General features: G+C 41.8%; 2 protein-coding genes across 2 annotated transcripts in view; both read right to left on the bottom strand.

Moving 5' to 3' along the window:
- Positions 1-2,798, bottom strand: part of vapb (VAMP (vesicle-associated membrane protein)-associated protein B and C) — a 31,093-nt gene extending 28,295 nt beyond the window's left edge. The window contains exon 1 of the mRNA XM_083771976.1: positions 2,535-2,798. Within this exon, the coding sequence (XP_083628102.1) occupies positions 2,535-2,592 (58 nt within the window). The 5' untranslated portion in view covers positions 2,593-2,798. The remainder of the gene's footprint in view (positions 1-2,534) is intronic.
- Positions 2,799-4,409: 1,611 nt separating this feature from the next.
- Positions 4,410-21,714, bottom strand: rab22a (RAB22A, member RAS oncogene family). The gene is made up of 7 exons (XM_083771869.1): positions 21,445-21,714; positions 20,742-20,821; positions 19,856-19,937; positions 11,910-11,981; positions 11,178-11,284; positions 9,247-9,356; positions 4,410-8,590 (listed from the first exon to the last, which is right to left on the bottom strand). Exons 1-7 carry the CDS (start codon positions 21,478-21,480, stop codon positions 8,493-8,495), a joined length of 585 nt encoding a protein of 194 aa, XP_083627995.1. The 5' UTR covers positions 21,481-21,714; the 3' UTR covers positions 4,410-8,492.
- Positions 21,715-22,140: the final 426 nt, after the last annotated feature.

Here is a 22,140-nt window from a genome sequence, read left to right as displayed (position 1 = left end):
AAAGCAAGGAAGTACGTTAGTGCGGGTTGTTTTCCTATTCACAGACCTTAGGGGAAACGTATCATCGTGTTTCAGAAAGACAGAAATGTAGTTATAATATATAATAATAGAGATGCTAAGAAATGCGTTGGTTTCCCTTTAATTACATCAGGTGTTCACGATTATGACAACACGATTTATACATGTTGGGTAGGATTATTTGTTGTAAGTCTACTTTAACAATGTGCATGTGTGTGCACGTGTACGTGTATCAATGCGTGTGCATGCCTGAGTGCATGCACGTATGTGACGGGAGGTGGGGTGTGTCTGACTGTCTGTGCAGACTGAGACTGGTTTAGGCCCAATAGCCTATTTATTGCCACGGAATAGTCACTTGCGTCTTAATTTCAAGGGTTATGAAGCTGAACCACAAGCATTACCTTTCATTGCATTTGATTTTGTGATGAAGACTGCCCAAGCTCAAATTCAAACCACATTTTGATTCCCACCTTTGAATAGTGCCCAGTGCCAGTGACCTCACACTAGTTTAATAACTCCCATAACTCAGTAAGGCAATGTTATTTTGTGAAAACCAGACAAAAATCTAAAAAGGCTTTTAGACCAGGGCAGTGAGGGCACCCAGCCTGCCCTGCAACATGCCAATATTGGGCAATTTGGGCCTATACAGTATTATTATTATTATTTTAAATGGCTTTAATATTGGGGCTTAAACATTCCATAGTAGGTATACTCGAGATTCAATTTTAGCTGAGATCGGTTACACACTTAGGAAAACAATGATAAGATCTAAAAGGTTGGGTATTTGTGTGGGTCTAGGAGATTTAGTTTAGTCTACCAATAAAATAACATATTATTACTAGTGGCAACAGTAGGCACTAGTGTAGACAGGGAGAAAGAGTCTGCCTTTAAGGGACAGTACTACTCTGTAAAAAGCTAATGTGGAAGTGAGCCGGTTCGGAATTAGCACATACACCAGATTGTAGATAAGGTTTCACACCGGTAAATGTCCAGAGCAACTGACACTTCCCCTTCCCCAATCGAGCCAGCGGAGAGAGAGGAAATTCAGACCCTCACAAACTTGGCTCAACATCTGAGGGGGCTTCAATCTTCAATGAAAGGACTTGCGCCAGTGACTACTGTACACCTGATCTACAACTTCCTGAAAGTACCTCGGGATACTGTCCAAACTCACTGAAACCACACGATTCAGTTTAAAAAAAGAACTCTGTTGGGCAGACATTTGATGCCATTGCTGTTATCTGTGAAGGGTATGGACTTATAAATAGAGCAAGTGTGGCGAGTTGGACGTCCGTGTTGAAAATATTAGTTAAAATTAGCCTTGACAAAGTAGGATAAGCGATGCAAAGAAAATAATGAATGCATGCGTGCGTGAACAAATCCTTCCCTCCACATCTGACGGCCTTAGGTTCAAGGCTAGGTTTGCACTGAGCTCCTCTATGGCCTATTCTATTGTCAGTGTTAATTTAACTCAGTGCACAAATGGAACTAATAGACCTGTAACAACACATGCCTATACATAACTGAAGCCTGGGTGGCTAAATTAAAAGGTGAATCTCTAGCACATCATAAAATATAGACTCAGTCGTTCGATTTTCCTTCTAAAATCTGTCTAAAGGATTAAACAATATGTAGAACTCTAATGCCTCCTGCATTACAGCTGTCATTTACGCTGCAGTTACTTTAGAGAACGTTTGAAAAGTACTGTAAAACGCAGATAGTTTTAATCTGTCTCAAATTGCAACACACACCCTAATTTGTGTGCTATCTGGAGTATGGGGAATTTTGAATGCAATACATACAACAATGTTATTTATTACAAGGTGTAAGGGGAAGGATGTTGCCACAACTGCTTCTGCTCAACGCCCATTAGTTCCCCTGAAAGATTAATACATTAGGTGCTCTGAAACACAAGTGATCGTGGTGATGTGCTCGTGATGACAGCATATAAAACGTGACCCCATCCTTGGAGCTGTCAAGTTATTTAATGACAGCTGGCCAGCAAGGCAGAGCGACACAGCCAATCAGAGAGCGAGCTAATGAATGCTAGCTGGACAACCCTAGTGCTAAGGATGTTGCAGCTAATGCGTACTGCAACACCAGCTATTAGAATGGGAAGGCGGTGTCATTCATTCATTTATTCGTCAGACTGTTGTCCTGCCGAATGCGCTTTCATCTCGCCCATTTCCACACTGCTTAGTGACAGCTGCTGCAGTGCAAACGGTCTGACTGGGCCTGGCTATAGCGTAGCTAGCGCAAGCTAATCCCGGGGCTAACTACTAAGCTAGCTGTCATGTCCACCGTGGCTGTGGTACTGGGAGCTGTGGCGTTTGACCTGGTGCTCGTCCTTTCTAGAACTCTCCTTATTCCCGGCCGACACGGGCGGTAACTGTCCGGACAGGCAGTGCAGGTTATGCCCGGGGGGTTCGTCGTCCCCGACGTCCCACCGGCCCGCGCCCCCCCATCCTTCCCCTCCCGGACGGTACGTCAAAGCTGCATGGGCCCTCCCCTCTTACCTCGGAATTTCAGCTCGTGCTGAGGCTCCAAGAGCAGAACCTGTTCTGGCCTGGCCATATCCCAGCGGTTGGAACGTGAAGGCAGGGGCTTTTCTCAATGCAACCACTTTCTGGCGGTTGGACTTGTTACGATGTCGCCGGGTGCTGCAATGTCTGCGGTTGTTAATTGATGTTTAATTGGCTCTGGATCCTTTGCCCCCCCGGTCACTGGCGCTGCTCGAGCTGTACTTTCTCTAGCGGGCTGTTGTGATGCAGCAGGAAGGGAGTGAGACTGGCTCGCTGTGCGACGTCACTGCCCCTGCATAGCCACTCAACAGGGAGAGGGACGAGGGAGGTGATGCGAGGCTGCACCTACACCTAAGCTATTTCAGTTCACAAACAAACTGCTCAGAACTTCAGATTTTAATCGTTTGATTGTCTTTAATGTTTGCCTTTCCAGTGCACTTTATATTTTAACGGGTTTTTAAGCTCGATTAAAGTGCTTTATAAATATAATCATAATAATAGTAATACTAGTAGCCTAGTATAACAGCATTCATGGCAATTTTGAGTGAGATGAAAGATATAACTATAGTACATAGACAAATATAATTCCAGGGTGTATGTATTGATTTAAAATGTCTTGTATCAGGCACATGTCAGCTGTTTCACAACAGCACTCATGCAAAGTATTAAGGAATTCCCATGATGCTAGTCTAATTAATCAAACTGTAACAAATGACTACTAAAACATCATAGCCTTACTCCTGCTAAAATGATAAATAAACCTGCAGTGTCTTTCTATACAGTAAAAATCCAATCCTACCATTTACAATTTATGCATTTAGCATCCTACTCAGAATCAAACAAGCCAAGCCAAGCCAAATATCACAATGGATCACAAACACATACAAGCTAACAAAGGGATTGTGAATGAGCCTGGCGTTCAGAAATTGCCAAGTTAACATTGGCCTCAGTTACATGCACAAAATGTATTCAGAATGAATGAATTCATTCCGAACAGAGATTCATACACAACTGTTTACAATACATGGAAGTGATGGAACCTGAATACAAGTATTCCTATTCCTCAATTGACCAAAGCATTCATTCGGAATATAACTTTGGACTATATAAAACAACCCAGAACTAAAAAACACAGCATCCATACACCCTTATACACTGTAATTGGCAATGGCACTGTAATTCGCAGATGGGTTTGTAAATAGCACATTTTATTATGGGAAAAATAACTGGTGTGTATTTGTATTTTTGTAGTATTTTTATGTGCGCATTTCTGCGCACATAAAAGGTCTCCAAATGGCCATCCCTGCTTGGACATGGGCATAAAGCACTATAGTCTACTAAGGGCAGACATGTGTAAAATAATACATGTTTTCCAAACTCCCAGTAGCATTCGGAATAAAGTGTTTATATGGTGATCTATACCGATTCAAAAGGTATATACCACCCCTCCAGACCCGAATGAAAATCTATTCGGAATGGTATATTCTATTCCAATTGAGGTGTCTACATGAGCATTTTTATTCTTAATAAGTGGAATGAATCCATTCATTCCGAATGAATTTCTGCATGTAAATGGGGCCCATTGTGCCATCTCAGCACTATTGAAAGTGCAGCGAGAAGCTGCCTCTTTCTCAAACACATATCTCAAGTGTCATACAGTATTTATAGCCAGGGGACTTGCTGCCACTAGTGAGGCAACACAACCAATTACTGTACCAACAACATTGCCACAGGATCTCATTCTCCAAAGTGAGTAAGCACATATTCCCCACTTGGAGAGAATGCAACTTAACCAGAGACACATACCAACAGCCAACAGGCTGCATGTGATATGATTATAAATGATACAGACAGAAACATATTTTTTTTGTCAATTTTTATTAGTAAACAGTTTGAGAGATCCCTTTTCAGACATTCAGAAAAAAACAGCCAACAACCTTTTTTCCCCCCAGGCATTGTTTACAATCGATATGAAAGGCAATAAAAAAGGTAAATACAACAATTACGGTGTCGGATGGAATTACTACAAATGGTGTGTATACCACAAATCATGGTAGTCCGATAAAATATACATGTGTGTGTGTGTGTGTGTGTGTGTGTGTTATCTGGTGGCTAATAAGTCATTGATTTGTGTGCAATTTGATGGTATATACAGTGAAAAAATACATAATTAATACATTTGTCACAATCCTAGGACCAGCCTAAAATGTGGTATTTTTCCAGATTGCCCATGTAAAACTGGCAAACAATTTCTAAATGAGGGCAAATAATATAGTCACAAATCAGTCATTATTAGCAACATTCAGGCCATTGAAAAGTATTTAGCAATATCTTATGTTAAATCATATTACAGCAATGATAAAATGAAAGGTAAATGACAAAAATAAATTGGCACCAATAATCTGCTTGTAACTTAAAATAACAGGCAGGGACAACAAGCACTCTGACACCAATAAAGTAGAATTCACAGATAAAGACAGACTTCTAAACGAGTCAAGAAATCACTTGGAATAAATGCTGTCTCTCCACTTATCTGGACAAAGTTATAACAATTAAAGTTATGTTAGGGGCACATCAATAACAAAGTGCAGTCTTCAATGTACCAGTTATTCCCTTTTAAGTTCAAAATATAATGCACAGCTAAATCCAGAGATTCAGCAATGTACTGTAGTATGGGACTATGGGTTGACGGTAACCTATTGGAAAGTGTGAATCCAAATCACCTGTACATAAGTACAGTAAGGGCAAGGGAGTCATTTGTTTGTGCATTACTCCTATGTGTCAGTTCACCACATCACATTGATCACTTTATCATCTTTCAATATCAGAAAACGTCCTAAAACTAAGTAGCTACTCAAAGAAGGTCAACATTGACCTATGTCTGTATAATCTTAAAGTAACATTGCATCAACATAATCTTTTTTTCTTTCATTGTAATTCGTTTCTGAGATTTTAGTCAACATAGTATAGGTCACATTTCTTTTGACATATTGCTTGTTGTAATGACAACTATTGCACTCCAACAAAAATCCTGAATGTTTCTGAATCCTTTTTTCCATAACTCATCAATAACCTTCAATTAAAATCACATGAAAGCAAATAATTAGTTTGTATTTAAGACCACATAGAAGGCCACCATTTCTCATCACTGCTTGTACAGTACCTGCATGCGTTAAACTATAACCCCTCTTGATTCTTGAGTAGTCTACAGAGACTATGATGTTCATGTCTTGTGTCAGTTTTGAAAGACAGACGGGTAATAAGACATAATTATTATGAAAATAAGATGTCCAGAAGGCTCAAGAGTGTCGTGTACGAATCGAATATGACAGCTGACGAGGAACAACATGAACTCAAAACCCAATTAAGGTAGCTGCTGAGCAGAAAACACAATTAACCTAAACGAAAGAAAAAACAGCGTACACACTGTTGGGCTGCCTTTTATAGCATTCACAGCTGCATGCATGACATTTCCAGCTACATGCTCTTCATCAGACTGTTTGATGAACGCAGGCACTGTGTTTGCGCAATAAAGGGCTTGCTTAAATGTAAGTCGCTCTGGATTAAGAGCGTCTGCTAAATGCCTAAATTGTAAATTGTAAATTGTTTAAGCCCAACAGTGTGCAAGCTGTATTTCTCGATGAAATTTGTTTTCCCCTTTCATGTGCATAGAGAACAAGATCGGTCCGCAGCACCCCAAATAGTGTTGTGTTAAGAGCAAAACAGCTACTGTGTCAATATGGTCAGTTGCGAGGAGCAAGACAGTATAGGGCTGGGCAATATGTTGGACCGTATGAGATCTTTTTTGACAATGTTGGGTATGCATATTGGTGCTTTCACTAAATATTTACACAATATTTGATTATTAAAATAATCATCGGTAATTTGTATAAAACTATGCCGATAAAGGAAAAGAAAGTGAGCTAGAACAGTGAAATGCAAGATTTTAACACTTTGTTAATCGCATATCATGATAACGACATATGGAAATATTGCCCAGTCCTACAAGACAGACAGATGTATGAGTAAAAGAAATACAGAGCCGCAACAAGATCCCAGGTCATCGGAGGGTCATGCATATCACCATATCAACCATGTCTGTTTCAGCACATGTTTTCCTCTCAATGTAACGTCAAAGTTCTCCCTGGAACAAATCTAGTTTCCACTTTCCAGATATCTTTCTTTTCATCATAGGCCAGGTAGTAAAACTATGTTGGATGTGCTAGCCAGTGTGCTTTTTCTGCGAATAAAATGAGAAAAGAAAAAGATGATAAATGTTTATGAGACAATTAAAGAATTTGGCAAGACCTCACAAAGCCAGCTTCTCCTGTAAAACTGCTGTAAAATAACAGCAGCGGTCAAGGATAGACAAGCCCGCCAAATTACACAAAGTTAAAATGAGATTACAGCAAAATTGAAGGACAATTAATACTGTAAAACAGCTGGCATAATATTCTCAGAGCACGGTGGGGCAAATCACAGAAAGAATTCTAGGGCTCGTCTCATATTATTTCAAATGTTAAAAATTGGAGGCCTGGAAAACATTTGAGTGCTTCGGAACGGTATCATGTTAGCACATGTGAGGACTGTGGTTCTCGTTATCATAGACAAATCTACAGTATTATTACTGGCAAATGCTGATGGTAACAGATGTAACTTTGCAAGACTATTTTTCTGGGTTGGTGACCATGACAGCCAAAATGTTATTTACAAGTCTAACAAGAGGGGTATAGCACATCCTGTATTTTGTGGCATTGGGTATGGGTACTATACAAGCCATTTTTTGATGAAATAAAAAGAGGTTCCCACGTGCACATAATACCGCTTCATCTTTCATTTGCTTGTCTTTTACTTGAGGAGTTGTGTTTTCATAGATACATGATGCAGAGGCATTATATCATATGGGAATCTTCCTCCTTCATAATCAAACCATCCTCAACCTCAATTAGCGACCGTGACAGATGATGATCAAAATATCCTCCTTCCTTCAAAAAAGTGGAATGGAAAGGTGACAACAAAAGGCATAACATCCAAGTGTTCCTCAAATCAGGAACTCAGGAAAGAACTGGACAGAATGGAATCAGGCAATAACTTAAGTTAGAAATGAATTGGTTTGGCAAGGAGGAAGACACAGATCTACAAGCTCACAATGTGTTGCATCCACGAAACGTTGTGAGCTTGGATACCAGCTATTTTCGGTCAGCAACAACTATCGTAAGACAAAAGTATGAATCGTTCTTCCGAACCAGGATTCAGTAGACAGGGCAGAGATTGGTGGCCGCTTGCTTTCTGAGTCTCCAGGGGAATTAGGCAGGTGGTGCCTTACTGCCTTCTTACACAGAGTAGTAAATTGTAGGACAGGATTCACTGATGATGGGAGGGCAATTATTACATAAACAAATAAATAGCATGTTAGTGCCAGCATTTGGGTCTAAATCCTAGGAAACACGGTGCCGTTACTTGTGATTACGTCGTTTTGTGTCTGATGTGTTTTCTGTCTGTTTCTGATTACCGTGTCGTTTATTTTTACATTATGCCGTTGTAACGTATCAATTTCCCTGCGATAATAAAGTACATCTCATTTCTCATCTCATAAAAACCAAACAGCTGATTAAATGAAAATCGCCCACGTACTGTATTAATTAATTCATCGTTAATTGCATTTACAGATTTCCAGTTTTTAACTTGTCGTTGTTGAAGTGCTTACTTTCCGGGGACGATTATACATAATACATTATGGTTTATAAATGTTATCGTTTGTCGGTACCGTTTGCACCCAGATCCGACCGATGAAAGTTGTGTAAATGGTATAGTGTTGAGACGCGTCAGTGGCAGAGGCTGGCGGCAGCTATAAAGTGAAGCAGGCCATGGGGTACACATGGGGGAGGAGTCATCGGGGGGAGGAGGAGGAGTCACGTCGGGACAGTGACCGACTGCTCGGCGGCGTCATCATCAGCAACACGTCCTGCGGGATTCCGATGCCTGGCGTCCCAGTTTAAAACTCTTTCCCGCTGCTCCACCCGCGGCGTCTAGGACAGGGATCCGCTGGCCTGTGACAGACATTAGAACCCATTTAGACCCGACGTCGAAATAAATAAATAAAAAATGTTTCCAAATTTGCGCCACGATTTAAAAAAAATAGCAGCCCTACAAGCTATGAGCTTGTAGATCTGCTATTTTTCAATAGCTAAATTATAACATGATGCCAACACCAAAAGGGGTTCCCGCCCAAAATGGGTTAAACCCATTTAGGCCTGACCTCAAAATTACAAAAAATAAATCTTCTAAAACCCTCCAGTTTTCCAGAAATAAATATTTTCACGATTTTTCAAAAATAGCAGACCTACAAGCTCGTAGCGCGCCACTCAGTGGCGCGCTATGAGCTTGTAGATCTGGTATTTTTCAATAGCTAAAGCATAACATAATGCCAACACCAAAAGGGGTTCCCGCCCCAAAATGGGTTAAGTACACATACAGTACATACAGTACATACGGACAAGACACGGGCACAAACACAGACAGACGAGATACATTTTTAGCAGTCGTGCGCCACGCATTCAAGCTACCGTATAACTCAGCGAAGCCAGTCATCGGTGCAAATGAAAGCAGTAAAATGCTGAACTTGTTCAGTAAGCACTGTGACGAAATCAGTAGGCATCAGCAGACGCTAAGTCACCGGCAACCATTACCAAACAAGTACACTCACTTATCTCTATGAAGACCTCGTTGATGTTAATTGCATTCTTGGCACTGGTTTCCACAAAGATGGCATGGATGGAATCAGCATAATCCTTGGCATCTTTCTCCGACACTTCCCTGGGAAAAAAACACGCGAGGTACAAGTATGTCAAAGTGTCTCTACTGTGGTAAGATTGATGTTAGTTTTGATGCATAAAAAAAAAAAAAGGGATTTGGTTGTCAGAACATGGTGATGCACTTCTTCACGTGCATTTAAATGTTTGAGACTTTTGCCTTTTGCTTTTGGGGCATATGTTTCTTAGCATTATTTTGATTCGATAGGCAAAACGGCCAATACAATTTATATCATAAAAAAATAAACATGGCACAAACGTCATGTTGGGCCCAGGCGGTGGCGTAACCGTCTGGGCACCCGACTGGTAATCCAGTCGCAGTGTGCCGCGGGTTCGACTCCCGAGCCCGACACGGCCTTTACTGCATGTCTTCCCCCATCTCTCTCCCGTTTCCTGTCAGCCTAATGTCTGTCCCTTCAAAAAACCAATAAAAAGGCGTAAGCCGCAAAAAAATATCTTAAAAAAAAAAAACGTCATGTTGGGACTCATGAATGTTCCGATTACAAGGTGGTTAAAGGTCAAGGTCACTGTGACCTCACAAACGTCTTCAGTAAATTCCTACAAAGTCTTAACAATATATTCTTTCGGAGTGTAGACAGACACGGACGTAAAAAACGCAACAGATTGACGGAGGCACACACAACCGCAATGTGGTGGTTTATATCGTTTTTGCAGACCGGAAGATTTCCCAATTTCATGGATATAATATAACCACCGCAAGCACTTCATTAACTGTTATCTGGGAGATTTATACATTTTGTGGTCGATATAGGTTAACCACAAAAAATGAAAAAGAGAGAACAAAGGAGACTGCGAGAGACTTTTCCGTTGGTGTTGCACGTATTGTTTATCGTCCACTATGAATGACCACGGCATTTCGCGGCACAGCACTACTGCCATACAATCCCCATAGCAATCATCAAGTTCAACCACAAATGCTGAGTGGGGTGAAGGGACTGTCAGCTGATGTTACATACACAACAGCTTATTCAAATAGGGTTGAATATCAATCAGCATTGAAACCCAGATGAGATTCCTGCATGTGAAGTGGAATTTACTCCAGGGCTGCCCGCTTTAATTTCCGTGGTATTCCTCGGGATGGAAATCAAATATCTTCCCGATGATGGGAGGTAATGAATGACCTTCGAGGCACAATGACTCAAACCTTCCGACCAACCACGGTAACGGTCATAATACAGACACCGTCTCACTCCATGTTGTACTCTCTACGTGGAGAAACTCAAACTTAGATATCTTTTAATCTATTGTAGTGAACTCATCCTGAATATATTGTATAAACTCCTCATGTGGGTATGGGAGGATTTGGTGCAGTTGTGTTTTGTACTGCATTTTATACTGCAGCACTGTCTATTGTACAGGCCAGACAAGCAGTGTGGCAGGGCACAACTTGGGACTTTTGTGACAACTATACAAAAATGTATTACTTTTGTATTTACATACTAACTAAAAGGGTATCCTGCGGATCTTTTTTGCCCCGGTGCTGCGCCGTATAGCCTAAAATCTCTGGCACCGTGCCAAGACAAGCCAAGAAAAATAAAAGTGGAGTGAAATGTTTAATATTATACTACAGGCAATTAAATAAGCTCACAAGCTTAAATATATTTAAAAACTTTTTTATTTGGCATTAGTAAAAAATAATATAAATGTTTACAGAGTGATAAGACCGATATAGCATGTGTTATATAGACACTTGTTTTGTTTTTTTCCACGTACAGTATATGAATACAGGCGTGTCTTGAGATTTTTACTTTGCCTTGAGCACTAAAACCTCTGAAAACCACTGGTATAGACAAGGAAGGTTTACCTGGCATCAGCTAGGTCACACTTGTTGCCAGCAATGGCTACCACTATGTTGGGTGGGCCATGTTGACGCAGCTCTTTTACCCAATTCTTCAGTGTCTGGAAGGAATCCTGGTAACACATAATGGGAAGTGCACCGGCAATTGTGAATGGGGAAGTCAGCATAATTACAAAATGATCGAGGGGAAAAAGTGAGCGTGAAGTGCCGTGATATCTCTAGTCATCTGTGACAGTTTGATTAATTAGGGAATGGGAATTAATTTATGCTGTGAATGAGTGTAGTTGTATCTTCCATCTCACTCAAGGATGATGATGATGATGATGATTAGTATAATACATAAAGCACTTTAAACAAGGTAATAAAGTGCTTACAATTCAATAAGGGAAAAAAAGAGACATACCGGCAGTAAAGTAGAGGTCTAACAATTAATAGATCAACAAAATTATTGAATGACGTTTTAATAATGGAATTATCGGTTTAGTGATGCATCATGCCAAACAAACTGTGAATTGACTTTGTTCCACATTATCTATAAAAAAAAGTTATATTTTTGAGACTGCTGCCGTGGTCAGATAACAGCATTTACTGTGTCATAATTGCGTAGTTTAGGACTTTAGTTCACTATACTTAACGGTTTAAATGAATAATTAACAGATTCATTGATTGAAAAAGAATTGTTAGTCATAGCCCTACTATACTAATGGACCGAGAGGAGACTGTGGTGGGCAACTTTACCTCTTTAGTGATGTCATAAACAATGATGGCTGCCGCAGAGCCTCTGTAGTACATTGGCGCCAGGGCACGAAACTATGGGAAGACAAAGGAAGATTGAGGCCGAGATAAATAATGGTGAGTGATGTCCTGCAGTCATTCTTCAAAGAAAGGGGGCTGTCCACTGGAGCGAGAGAAGAGTTGGCCTTCTACAGCCTCCTACAGTATTTATCTCCGACTAGACCAGGTCCTCTATACTGAGGCTAGGCGACATTATAGGTCTGCTTATTAGCGTTTTGCCCAAGTCAAACTGTACATTACATTTACAGCAACAGCAGAGACCCGAGACTTTAGAACTTAATATCCTCTAAAGTCAAAGTTAATGCCAATGCTTGGCTTCACTTTGAAGACTGTTTATCTGGATGTCCTCCCAAATATTTGTACTTTTGACATGCATGGAGAAAAAGAAGATTATCCAAATAGCAGCATTATGGGACAAAAATACTGCCATAAAAAAAGGAAAAATCCACAACTCCCACACTGGACCAATTCTGGACATTTGATATGCTATAAATAAATCCTAAATAGTCTGTCACATAGTAAAACATCACGTATGGTCAGTATGGTGACATCAGAGGGTGCTTCATCAAACGGAATGATATGAAACACTGGACTTGAAACAGAGCATAAAAGTGAGCAACAAAGAAACCAAACAACCATGACGTTAAAGAAACCAAAAGGCCCCATGTTCCGAGCCCGTAAGCCAAGCGGGCTTTATTTAAATGGGGTATGGCAAGCCTTTCCACCAAGAACTCACACATGTGTTAGCCATCAGGAGAAAGATGAGCAGAATGTGTCAAAGACACTCAGCATTTTGATATTTATGGACGACTATACATTTGGTCTTAGCCCAATACATCACAAAGCCCTGTATAATCAAAACAATCTGCGCATAATTTCCAAATCCATAGTTGGGAAAAGGGGATGGGGCAACGGGGGGGATTCTGATGTTTGCCACGTCTTGGCATTTCCATGTCAAATATTTTCCAACGCTTAGCAAGACCTCACATTCAACAATTAGCCTATTATCATAATATTTCAAACGGAATTTAGGTTATTCTCATGTAACTCCATTTTGGACCACTAATGGTTGAAAGATGAGGCTGGGTCAACAGTTGAAACAGCTCACAGATGGAACAGCATTTGACTTGGCCAGATTTGTCAATAGACAGGCCTTAATGACATCCCCCAAACTAACGGAAGACAGCTCTACAGAGTAAAATCATGAGTGTTAATATTATATATTACTCTGGAAGTGTAACACTGTGTAGATCTTAGCTAGAAAATAAGAGTGGTGATCCGCCTGAACTGAACCCACAGCTGTTGTTGTACGATAAAGGGGGAGGGTTAGGTGAGAGGATGATGTTGTGATTGTGATTGTTTGGGCCTTTTGACTCAAAGGCTCCTTTCAGCTTGCAGCCTTCAGGAAGAAACCCAAAACACACAGGGAAGACATATTTCAATATTCTAACCAACCACACCTGTAGAGTTATGTTAATTAATTTCAGACACATACAAAACAGAAAAAGTACAAAAAATCGCGGCACTCATCTTTAAACAAAAAATCACGCTCGTGGCACCTTTGGTGGTAATCCAGTCTGGCAGTGTGCCGCGGGTTCGACTCGCCGGCCTTTACTGCATGTCACCCCCCCAATCTCTCTCCCCAGTTCCTGTCAGCCTACTGTATACCTAACCCTCTATAAAATTAAAATAAAAACACGCTGGTGTAAAATGATCTCATAATCTGAGGACCAAGGCAGAGCTATTTGAAAAACGTTGGGTGAATAGTGGGTATCCCCCCCCACCTTTCTTTTTTTGCTTTGTGGCTTTGTTGTCGTCGTTTAGTTTTTTGTGCTGGTTTGTCTTTGTTTTAGTTTTTTCTTGAATGTACTTATGTTTCATTTGTTCTGTTGTTCAAATCATTGCTATGGGGTGATCAGCCAAGTGTCAGCCAAAGCTAGGCATAGGAGGGGCTAGCGCCCCCCACAAATAGGGTGAAAGGCCAACTTTGGAGCTACCTTTCCCCCAAAACTTCGTCATTGAAATAAAGGCCCCCCTCCACTTGATATGATTGAACTGTAAAGTAGGCCTACATTAAATGAATTTTCTAATAATTTGATGTGTTAATTATTAACCAATTAAACTTAAAACAAGCATGTCCACTCTGCACTCTCCAAAAAGTTTAGTTCACATGGAATGACCCAGCCTTTCCCGCCGATTTCATTTTCCCTTACACTAAGAAGGAACAAATGATCCATCTTAAGAGTGACACAGTTACCTCAGGAAAGCACACATTCCACATAATTATAGTTGTTACTGGCCACCGAGTCCACCGAACGGAGTCCAACTCTGGATATTTGGCAGAGGCAGTGAAGAGAATGCTGTCTGTCTCGCTGGCTATAGTTGCCGGTGCTGCAGCTTAAAGCTACGCTACAGCCAGTCCTGTGTGGTCTCTTTCCGCCTTCACCCAGGGAGCATTTCACACAGCGAGGCCAGACCAGACATCTGGCCACACGGCAGCCCCTGAAAACAGCTCCAACGCTACCCAGTGCATGCTGATTAATTACTGAAACCGGGAGTCTGGCGCTCAATGAAAGAAGCCCTTCCATGCCAGGGGGATGCAAGTTCGCCTTGCTTGTTTTCTGTGACGAGGAATGGTCAGGGAGGAAAGAAGGCCCCAGATAAAGTGTTGACAGCGAAGCCGAGATGCACCACTGAGGTCCCATATGGTCTAAGGGGGGTGAATTGGGTGGGGGTGGGGGGGGTTGAGAGGTTGTGGACTGTGGAAATTGCAGAGCTCCCTTCCTGTGGCGGTCTTTCCTTCCATGTGCATTGGCTGGCTCAGTGCTCCTTGCCGTCTCAACTCAACAGGTCTTGATAAGCAATAGCTCAAAGTAAAAATAAAAAAAAATCACACCCTTTGTGAAGTGAGGGGCCCTCATTATCATACATCATCTCATTCCGGGCCAATCACAATTTGCGTCTTCACCTTCGTCGTCAATGTTTGTGTTTACACTATGACGTACAATTTGACGTAATTTGCCTATGACGTGAAATTCTCCATTCATTGTCAATTGGAATTAAATGTTTGTGTATAGGACAAGGTTTGTGGACACACACCAACAGCTGGACATAGGAGGGGCTAGCGCCCCTCATAAACAAGCAATGAAAGGCTTAGTAGGAAAAAAGAAAATGGGGAGAAACCAGCAGAAAGTACCTCAACTTTTTTAGTCACAGCTGCGAGCCACTTGATAGACTACGTGAGTGAAGGCCACATGGAGAGAGGGAAGAGAATAGTGGAAATGGAAATGAGGCAGGGAAGGAATCTTAAACTAGAAAAAGTGACCCTCGGAGTACAGGTCTCCACCAGGGCAGGTCAGCTTGTGGCCTCCTGGTGGCGCTATAATAAGCCAATGTGAAAAGGGTGCCATTTCTTCTCACGCCTTTGATGACAATTGGATGATTTGAGGCATTTTTTTTCCAAAAATGTGTTTTGCAAAAGTCCACCTGTTGGTGGCGCTATAACAGGCCAATGTGAAAAGGGTGGGATATATTCCTCAGCCTAGTAGGAACGTCTGTGAAAGATTTCACGTAAATTGCATGCTGCTTTCATGATTTGAGGCTTTTTGTTCAAAACGGAGATTCGCTGTACAGACGGACGGACAGTCACACACACGGACAGTGCAAAACATACTCTCTCCATATGCCTTCGGCCTGGTGGAGACAATGAAGAGTTAGTAATAGTAAGAACCAGAAAGAAGTAACTCAGCAGATAGCAAGAGGTGGCCAGTGAAAGTGCTGAGGCAACAAAACAAGAGAGAACGTCCAACTTTGACATCGCGCGGCAGGGACGTGCAGATAGATAGGCCATGGCAGCAGAAGGGACCACTGATCTCATCCTCTCATCTTATCTTAAACGGTTAACACTGTTTAAGATAACTTAATACGTGTAAAACTGTGGCACAGCAGAGCTAAAAGGGGGATGAGGACAAATCAAGTGGTTGTTTTGTCTCACCCTTCAGCAGGGCACCCCGCCCCGGACACAAACCATTGTCAAAAGCAGAGGACTGCATTTTGGAATGGAGAAAGAAAAAAGGGGAAAGGGAACTAATGCTTGTTCATAGTCATACAGTGAAATGTAGGATGTGGGATGTCCAGCTGAGTCAAAAAGAGAAAACGCTTCCCTTTTCTGCCCGTCTAGATCTGGGCCTCGTCTGCACAGGCAGAACTGCCAAGACTCGTCATTAGCCTCATATATTTTTTCTCAAATCCGGTATCATATGAAAGTGTATACTTCATACACTCTCCTTGTGCAGGTCTACACGGCATTTCGGATTGCGCATCATATACGTAACGTTGTAGGCAAACAGTGGTGTTGATTACGTGTCAGGTATCCTAGTCTCAATACTGACTGACTATCGTGTTCTGACTGCTGACGAGTGACAAACGCCTCCACTTGACAGCTCAAAGGAATACACAGCAGAGCATCCATGAAAACAGAACATGCTGTGAAGTAATCAGAGTATATATAGGCTACGCACCCTTTCCCCCCCCCCCCCCCCCCCCACCACAGGTGCTGATGAGCCAAAAGAAAGCTAGTCCATACATACGGAAACAGATTTGCAGCACTGTGGATGCTCCCAATCAATATCTTTATCTAAAGAAAAAAAAAAGGTTGTGGAATTGATTTGGGGGCAGCCACAGCGTTGCGAGTCTTGTTTAACTAAATAAAATGGAAAGACACACGGTCACAGAGTGCATCGGGTGCTATTGACAAGTTACCAGTCCTAACATGCATGTAAGAGAACACAGAGATGGATGGATGGACAGTGAGATAGAGACAGAAAAGATAACACAAAAGCAGAGAGAGGACGCAAGAGAAAGGGAACGCTAAATAGCAAAAGAGAGACATACAGTAATCATGACCGACGTAATATGATGATAGTATGATACCATCTGCAAGACTAAACAGACAACCCTGACTGAGCTAGACTAAACTCATCGCACCATGCTCTGCCTTTCAGGCAGTGGAAAATGGGCCTAAAGTGAAAGCACTAAAGAGTGGGCCATCATTAAAAAAGGGCAGACTTTGGCCTATAGAAAGTGAAATACTGCCCCCTATCAGAAATTATGTATTACTGCAGCAACGAATGCCTTCCACCATACTGAGTAAGTTAATTATTCAACACATTGTAGTTTTGTCTCATTCTGAGAAACAAGGGATTGGAAGGAGTAGAATACGTTTCAACCATGTAAGCACCTTCAATCAATCAATTAACCAATCAATCAAGCACCATTCAGACAAGTGTAGTTCAAAGAGCATGTGCAGTTCAAAATAAATCTAAATCAAAGTGCAAATACAAATAAAGCATAAAATGCATAGTAATAGTATAATAATAATAATAAAAAAAAAGAAAAAAAGAACGTGTGTCTTCTTAAGATTTCGTTTAAAAATGTCAGAGAACCGTAGATCCCCGGCAGGCTGTTCCAGAGCACAGGGGCTATTTTTCTAGGTCCGGAGATCAGCGCTGGAGGATCTAATTCTATTCTAAGGGGTCTGGCCGGGCACGCATTTAGGAAGCATTGCCGACAAGTAGGCTGGTGCATTCCCATTCAATTATTTGAAAACCAGTAGAATGATTTTAAAATCGATTCTAAAATTGTCAGTCAACCAATGCAAGGACTTTACAAATAGGTGTAATGTGTGCTCTACATTTGGTCTTTGGTCTGGCACACTGGCTGCTGCATTTTGGACAAGTTGTAACCGAAGTTTGTAAGCCAGATAGGAGAGCATTACAGTAATCAACCCAAGTTATTACACCAATACTTATCAACTAATTGCATGGTGTAGAAGTCCAACTCAAACACATGATTCCTCTTTGGATAGAACTATGGTAGGAATAATACTACCGGTATGCCCACATTTATGAGCATTAGGCCATGTATTGTGAGAGCAGGTGGTCTGGGCACGTTTATCTAATTGACTATGGTATACTTCACATTAACTATGTTCCCAGGGATCCTAAGTAATACAATATTAATAATAGATGTGCCCCCTGTAGTTGTTGTATTGGCCAAGTAGATTTGCACATGACCGGAATTTATATTTAACCCATCATAACTATTAGAAGCAGTGGGCAACTGACAAAAAACACCCGGGGGAGCAGTTGGGCTTCAGTGTCTTGCACAAGGACACGTTCGGCACTAAGCCAGGAGGAGCTGGGGATTGTATTTCCTGGTCCCCAAATCCAATGGCACTCGGGTGGTGCAGTGCCAAAGTGCCTGCCCACTAGCCTGGCTAATAAGCCAGATGCGAATCAGCCGTTGGCAAAAAAAAAAAAAGCCTGCCGGCGGATTACACAGTGTGATATTAGTCTGGCTTATTAGCCAGGCTACCTGCCCACCACCATGGAAGTTGTAGGTTCGAATCCACGTGGTGCATCCGGCTTTATCGGGCGTCTACAGTATATACGAACAGAATTGGCCAGTGTTCGGTTCGGGGAAGGAAGCCATTTGTCATTGCACGTACAGTAATCCTATGTGCTGGGGCGGCACCTATCAGCAGGGATGGCCTATTCTTTTTTTTTTCTCCGACCAGCACTGGTGGTTTAGCACGGTTTCCATTTTGCTGCACAATAGAGCGTCGCAGTTCCACCCCCTTTCATGACGACGCCAGGCCCATGAAATGAATCCCAATGCATTTTTCCCATAGACATTTCAAAAGGTATTTATTTAAAGACGGTTACGCCGCGGACAAAGCCAACTCGAGTAGTGACAACTCATGACAAACACAATATTTTGGACCAAACAAACAATTACAAAGAAGAAAAACAACAACAAAAAAGTGTTGTAACCTGCCGTTTTTTTCTTCTTTCTAATTATTTGTTCGGCCCAAAAACTTGTGTTTCTTATCATGATTTGTCACGACAAGAGTTGGCTGTGTACGGGGCGTAAACGTCTTTAAATAAATACTTTTTGAAACGTCTATGAGGAAAATGAACGGAGAATCATTTCCTGGGCCCTGGTAGCGGATTTGACGCTCTATAGTCGTGTATTGGCTGCATACGTGCAGTAACTGCAGTTGCGCTTATAGTCTCAACTCGATCAAGGCGTCAGACACAACAGATACCAAAAATGTGAGTCATGACGTCCGTACCCACCAAATAATGTCCCCGCACTTTGTATGTCCTGACGGCGCCACTGAACCAGCACCTTGTTACAAATGTAAGCACCTACCTGACCTTAACATATTCAGACTGTACGACGTGTGGAGCCGTCCTAGCTAATCCAACCGATGGATTGCAACCACGTGTACACACGTCCTAGCGCTTTTTCATTGATATCAAAACGGGAAAACATATTGGGATTTTTCTCTTTTTTTCTGGGTTGGCCTCTCCTTCTACAATGTACTCCTTGCTGTTCGCGCGTGCTCGCTGCCGTTCACTTCCCTGTTTAGTGCTCAGAAAGAAAGGTTTGCTACGCCTACGCTACGCGTAATCTAGGGAGCTCTCCGTGGTTTTGACCAGATGGGTATACTTCTGTCTTCATTTCTGACTTCAACATGGCTCTTGCCCAGGATAATAACGCAGTGCTTCTAGAGAGACTTTATCGTAATCATCGTAAGGTATAAGCAAGCATATCTTATATGCCATATCTTCCCGGCACCCAGAGCTTCTATTTTGAAAGAAATCCCGGTGCCGATTGTGTTTAAAATCAGTCAAATGTGAGCATATGGAAGGATTTCAGCACAAACCACATAAATGCAACAGAATAGAGCCAGTTGTGCCGTTATGGTTATGCTAGCTCTGTAATGTCACGTTGTATAATCAATTCCTCAAAAGAAAAGAACAGAACAGAACAGAACAGAAAAGAAAAGGGATCAGAAATGTATTGAAATATTATTTACTGACCCGCTCTTGCCCTGCTGTATCCCAGATCAGGAACTTGTGCAGTTCATTTTGGTATTGCACTGTCTTGGTCATGAAGGATGCCCTACAAGATAAACACTTTCAGATAAATAGAAAGATAATGTGGACAGTAGGCTGTAGTTAACCGGACTCCGCCAGATGGCGGCAGCAGTGAGTTCCTCCTCCTGCTCCCATCTGGTCCCTCTCGGGGCAGAGACGATGATCAAATGCTGATCGGAGCGATATGTGGCCGTTTGCGGCTGCTAGAGTTCGGGATCAACGCGAGACTGATTGAAGCGCTGCCATAGCAAATGTAAACACGACCTGACAAGACTACAACTCGAAATTGTTATGGAGATTTTTGTCACGCTTCTTCCGGTTCATCGTTTCTGCTTGAGAGAGATCAGATGCAGGCAGGAGGAGGGAACTTGTGAACCCAATGCTGCCGCAATCTGGCAGAATCAGGTTAGGCTGTAGTGGCCAACTGGCCACAGACTGAATCTGAAATATAATTTTATGTCCAAGGGCATTAGTTCTCAAAGTGAGGCCCAGGGTCCCTCATTTAGCATGAGTTTAACTACATAGGTTGGCTATTTGAAAATAGTCAATCTACAAACTCCCACGTTTCGATGCCACGCGTTGTGAGCTTGTAGATCAGCTATTTACAAACAATCAGTGCTTTTTAAAAATATATCTTTTTGAAATATTTTAACAACACAAATCTTGTATGGGGGTCCCTGGCAGAAATGTATTTCTGATGGGGGCCCAATGACAAATAAAAAGGTTTGAAGAAAGTCTTACCACTAGTATTTTGTCATTTACAAGAACTGAAAAAAGCTGACGAGAAACTACGGGGGCTCTGTGAGTAACAGCAGGAACTTCAACTTACCCAATTGTAGGGTTGATATTTGGGTCAAAGCTGTCCTCCACAAATCTCCAAACAATACTTGATTTTCCAACTCCAGTGTCCTGAAGAGAAGAGAAATAAAATCCATGGTTACCAAGGCTGGCCGTAAATAAGACCCAGCACTGTTAAATCCTGGAATGTGATTGCAACAATGCTGATGGTCTTATTGTGAGTGAATAACACATTCTCTGGGATCATGCCAGACTGACCATTCACAAATGTGCTTCCTACAACAGTTTTTTGACCACTCCAAGGAACAGCAATGTCCGTGTTAACCTATGTGTTAGTTAACCTATGTGACTATGGATGGAGGGGACACATGTTACACTACTAGGTTATTGTGATGCTGACACTTATCAATGACCACAGTTGCTGAATTAGCTGGAGATTTTGTATCCTTCCCAATACATGTAGGTGAAATCATCACTCATATTGGCTGGACAAGATCAATAACGTTTCTGGAGACGTTACATGTGTGCCTTGTTGTCACCACAAGTTCAGAAGGCCATCACATTCATCTCATGTAAGTTAATACAGTAAAGTCAGCAGGCTTAGCATCTTTAAAGGAAGAGCACTGTAGCTTCACATGGGGGTTCGAGCTCGGTGGCTTTCACTCAAAACAAACGTGCAACAAATCACTGTGAGCAGTGGGCTGATCAAAATCAATCAATCAATCCGAACTTACCCCAAGAAGACAAACTTTCAACTCTCTCAGTGCCATATCGGTCCCTCTAAAAATTAAGGTGTGAGGATGATGATGATCATTGGAAGATTTTCTTGCTGATTCTTCGGCTGGTCAGTGATGTTTACCAACAACTTCCCTTTTCATCAAGCCAAACTGTAGGGAAACACTGTATAGGCACATTTCCGACTGATGAAATGTATCAGTGTTCGTTGGGTATCATGTTTGGATTCTTCTTTCTTGTAAACAGCTAAACTGCTAACAAGAGAGGTACAGTCTACGTCCCATAGCCTAGAAGGGCGCCCGCTGTGATTGGGTGGGTTCAGAATACCATAAAACAGTGGGCAGCATTTTTACGCAAATACAGCATGTTCGCACTACATTTATGTTAACTCTTATAAATATTCCACAAGGAAATTAAGGAAATATTGTCTTCAGTGTCAGTCGAAGTAAAATAATTCGAACGATGTCCAGTTGCGTTGGCAACCAAGTTGCCCAATCACAGCTCGAAGTCCATTCGGGATATGGTGTCTATATAGGGCTGTCTCCATCTTGAACTACAGTAGTGGTCACATGACAACAGCTCTTTTTGTTTGTTTGTTTGTTTGTTTATTTGTTTGTTTTGTTTGAAGAACCACAAAGCCGACAAAGCTGTGTCTATGAATAATGACTAATTCGTGTATATTCATGCCAGAATTG

The sequence above is a fragment of the Protomyctophum parallelum genome, assembly GCF_964188405.1.
Source record: "Protomyctophum parallelum genome assembly, chromosome: 8".
In the NCBI taxonomy this organism is placed as follows: domain Eukaryota; kingdom Metazoa; phylum Chordata; class Actinopteri; order Myctophiformes; family Myctophidae; genus Protomyctophum; species Protomyctophum parallelum.
This window is presented reverse-complemented; position numbering and strand designations above follow the sequence as displayed.

Coding starts and splice junctions, on each gene's coding strand:
- rab22a (XM_083771869.1), bottom strand. CDS start 21,480: ATGGCACTGAGAGAGTTGAAAGTTTGTCTTCTTGGG. Junction 19,938..20,741: donor AATATCAACCCTACAATTGG/GTAAGTTGAAGT, acceptor TTTATCTTGTAG/GGCATCCTTCATGACCAAGA. Junction 9,357..11,177: donor TGTGACCTAGCTGATGCCAG/GTAAACCTTCCT, acceptor TTTTTTTCCCAG/GGAAGTGTCGGAGAAAGATG.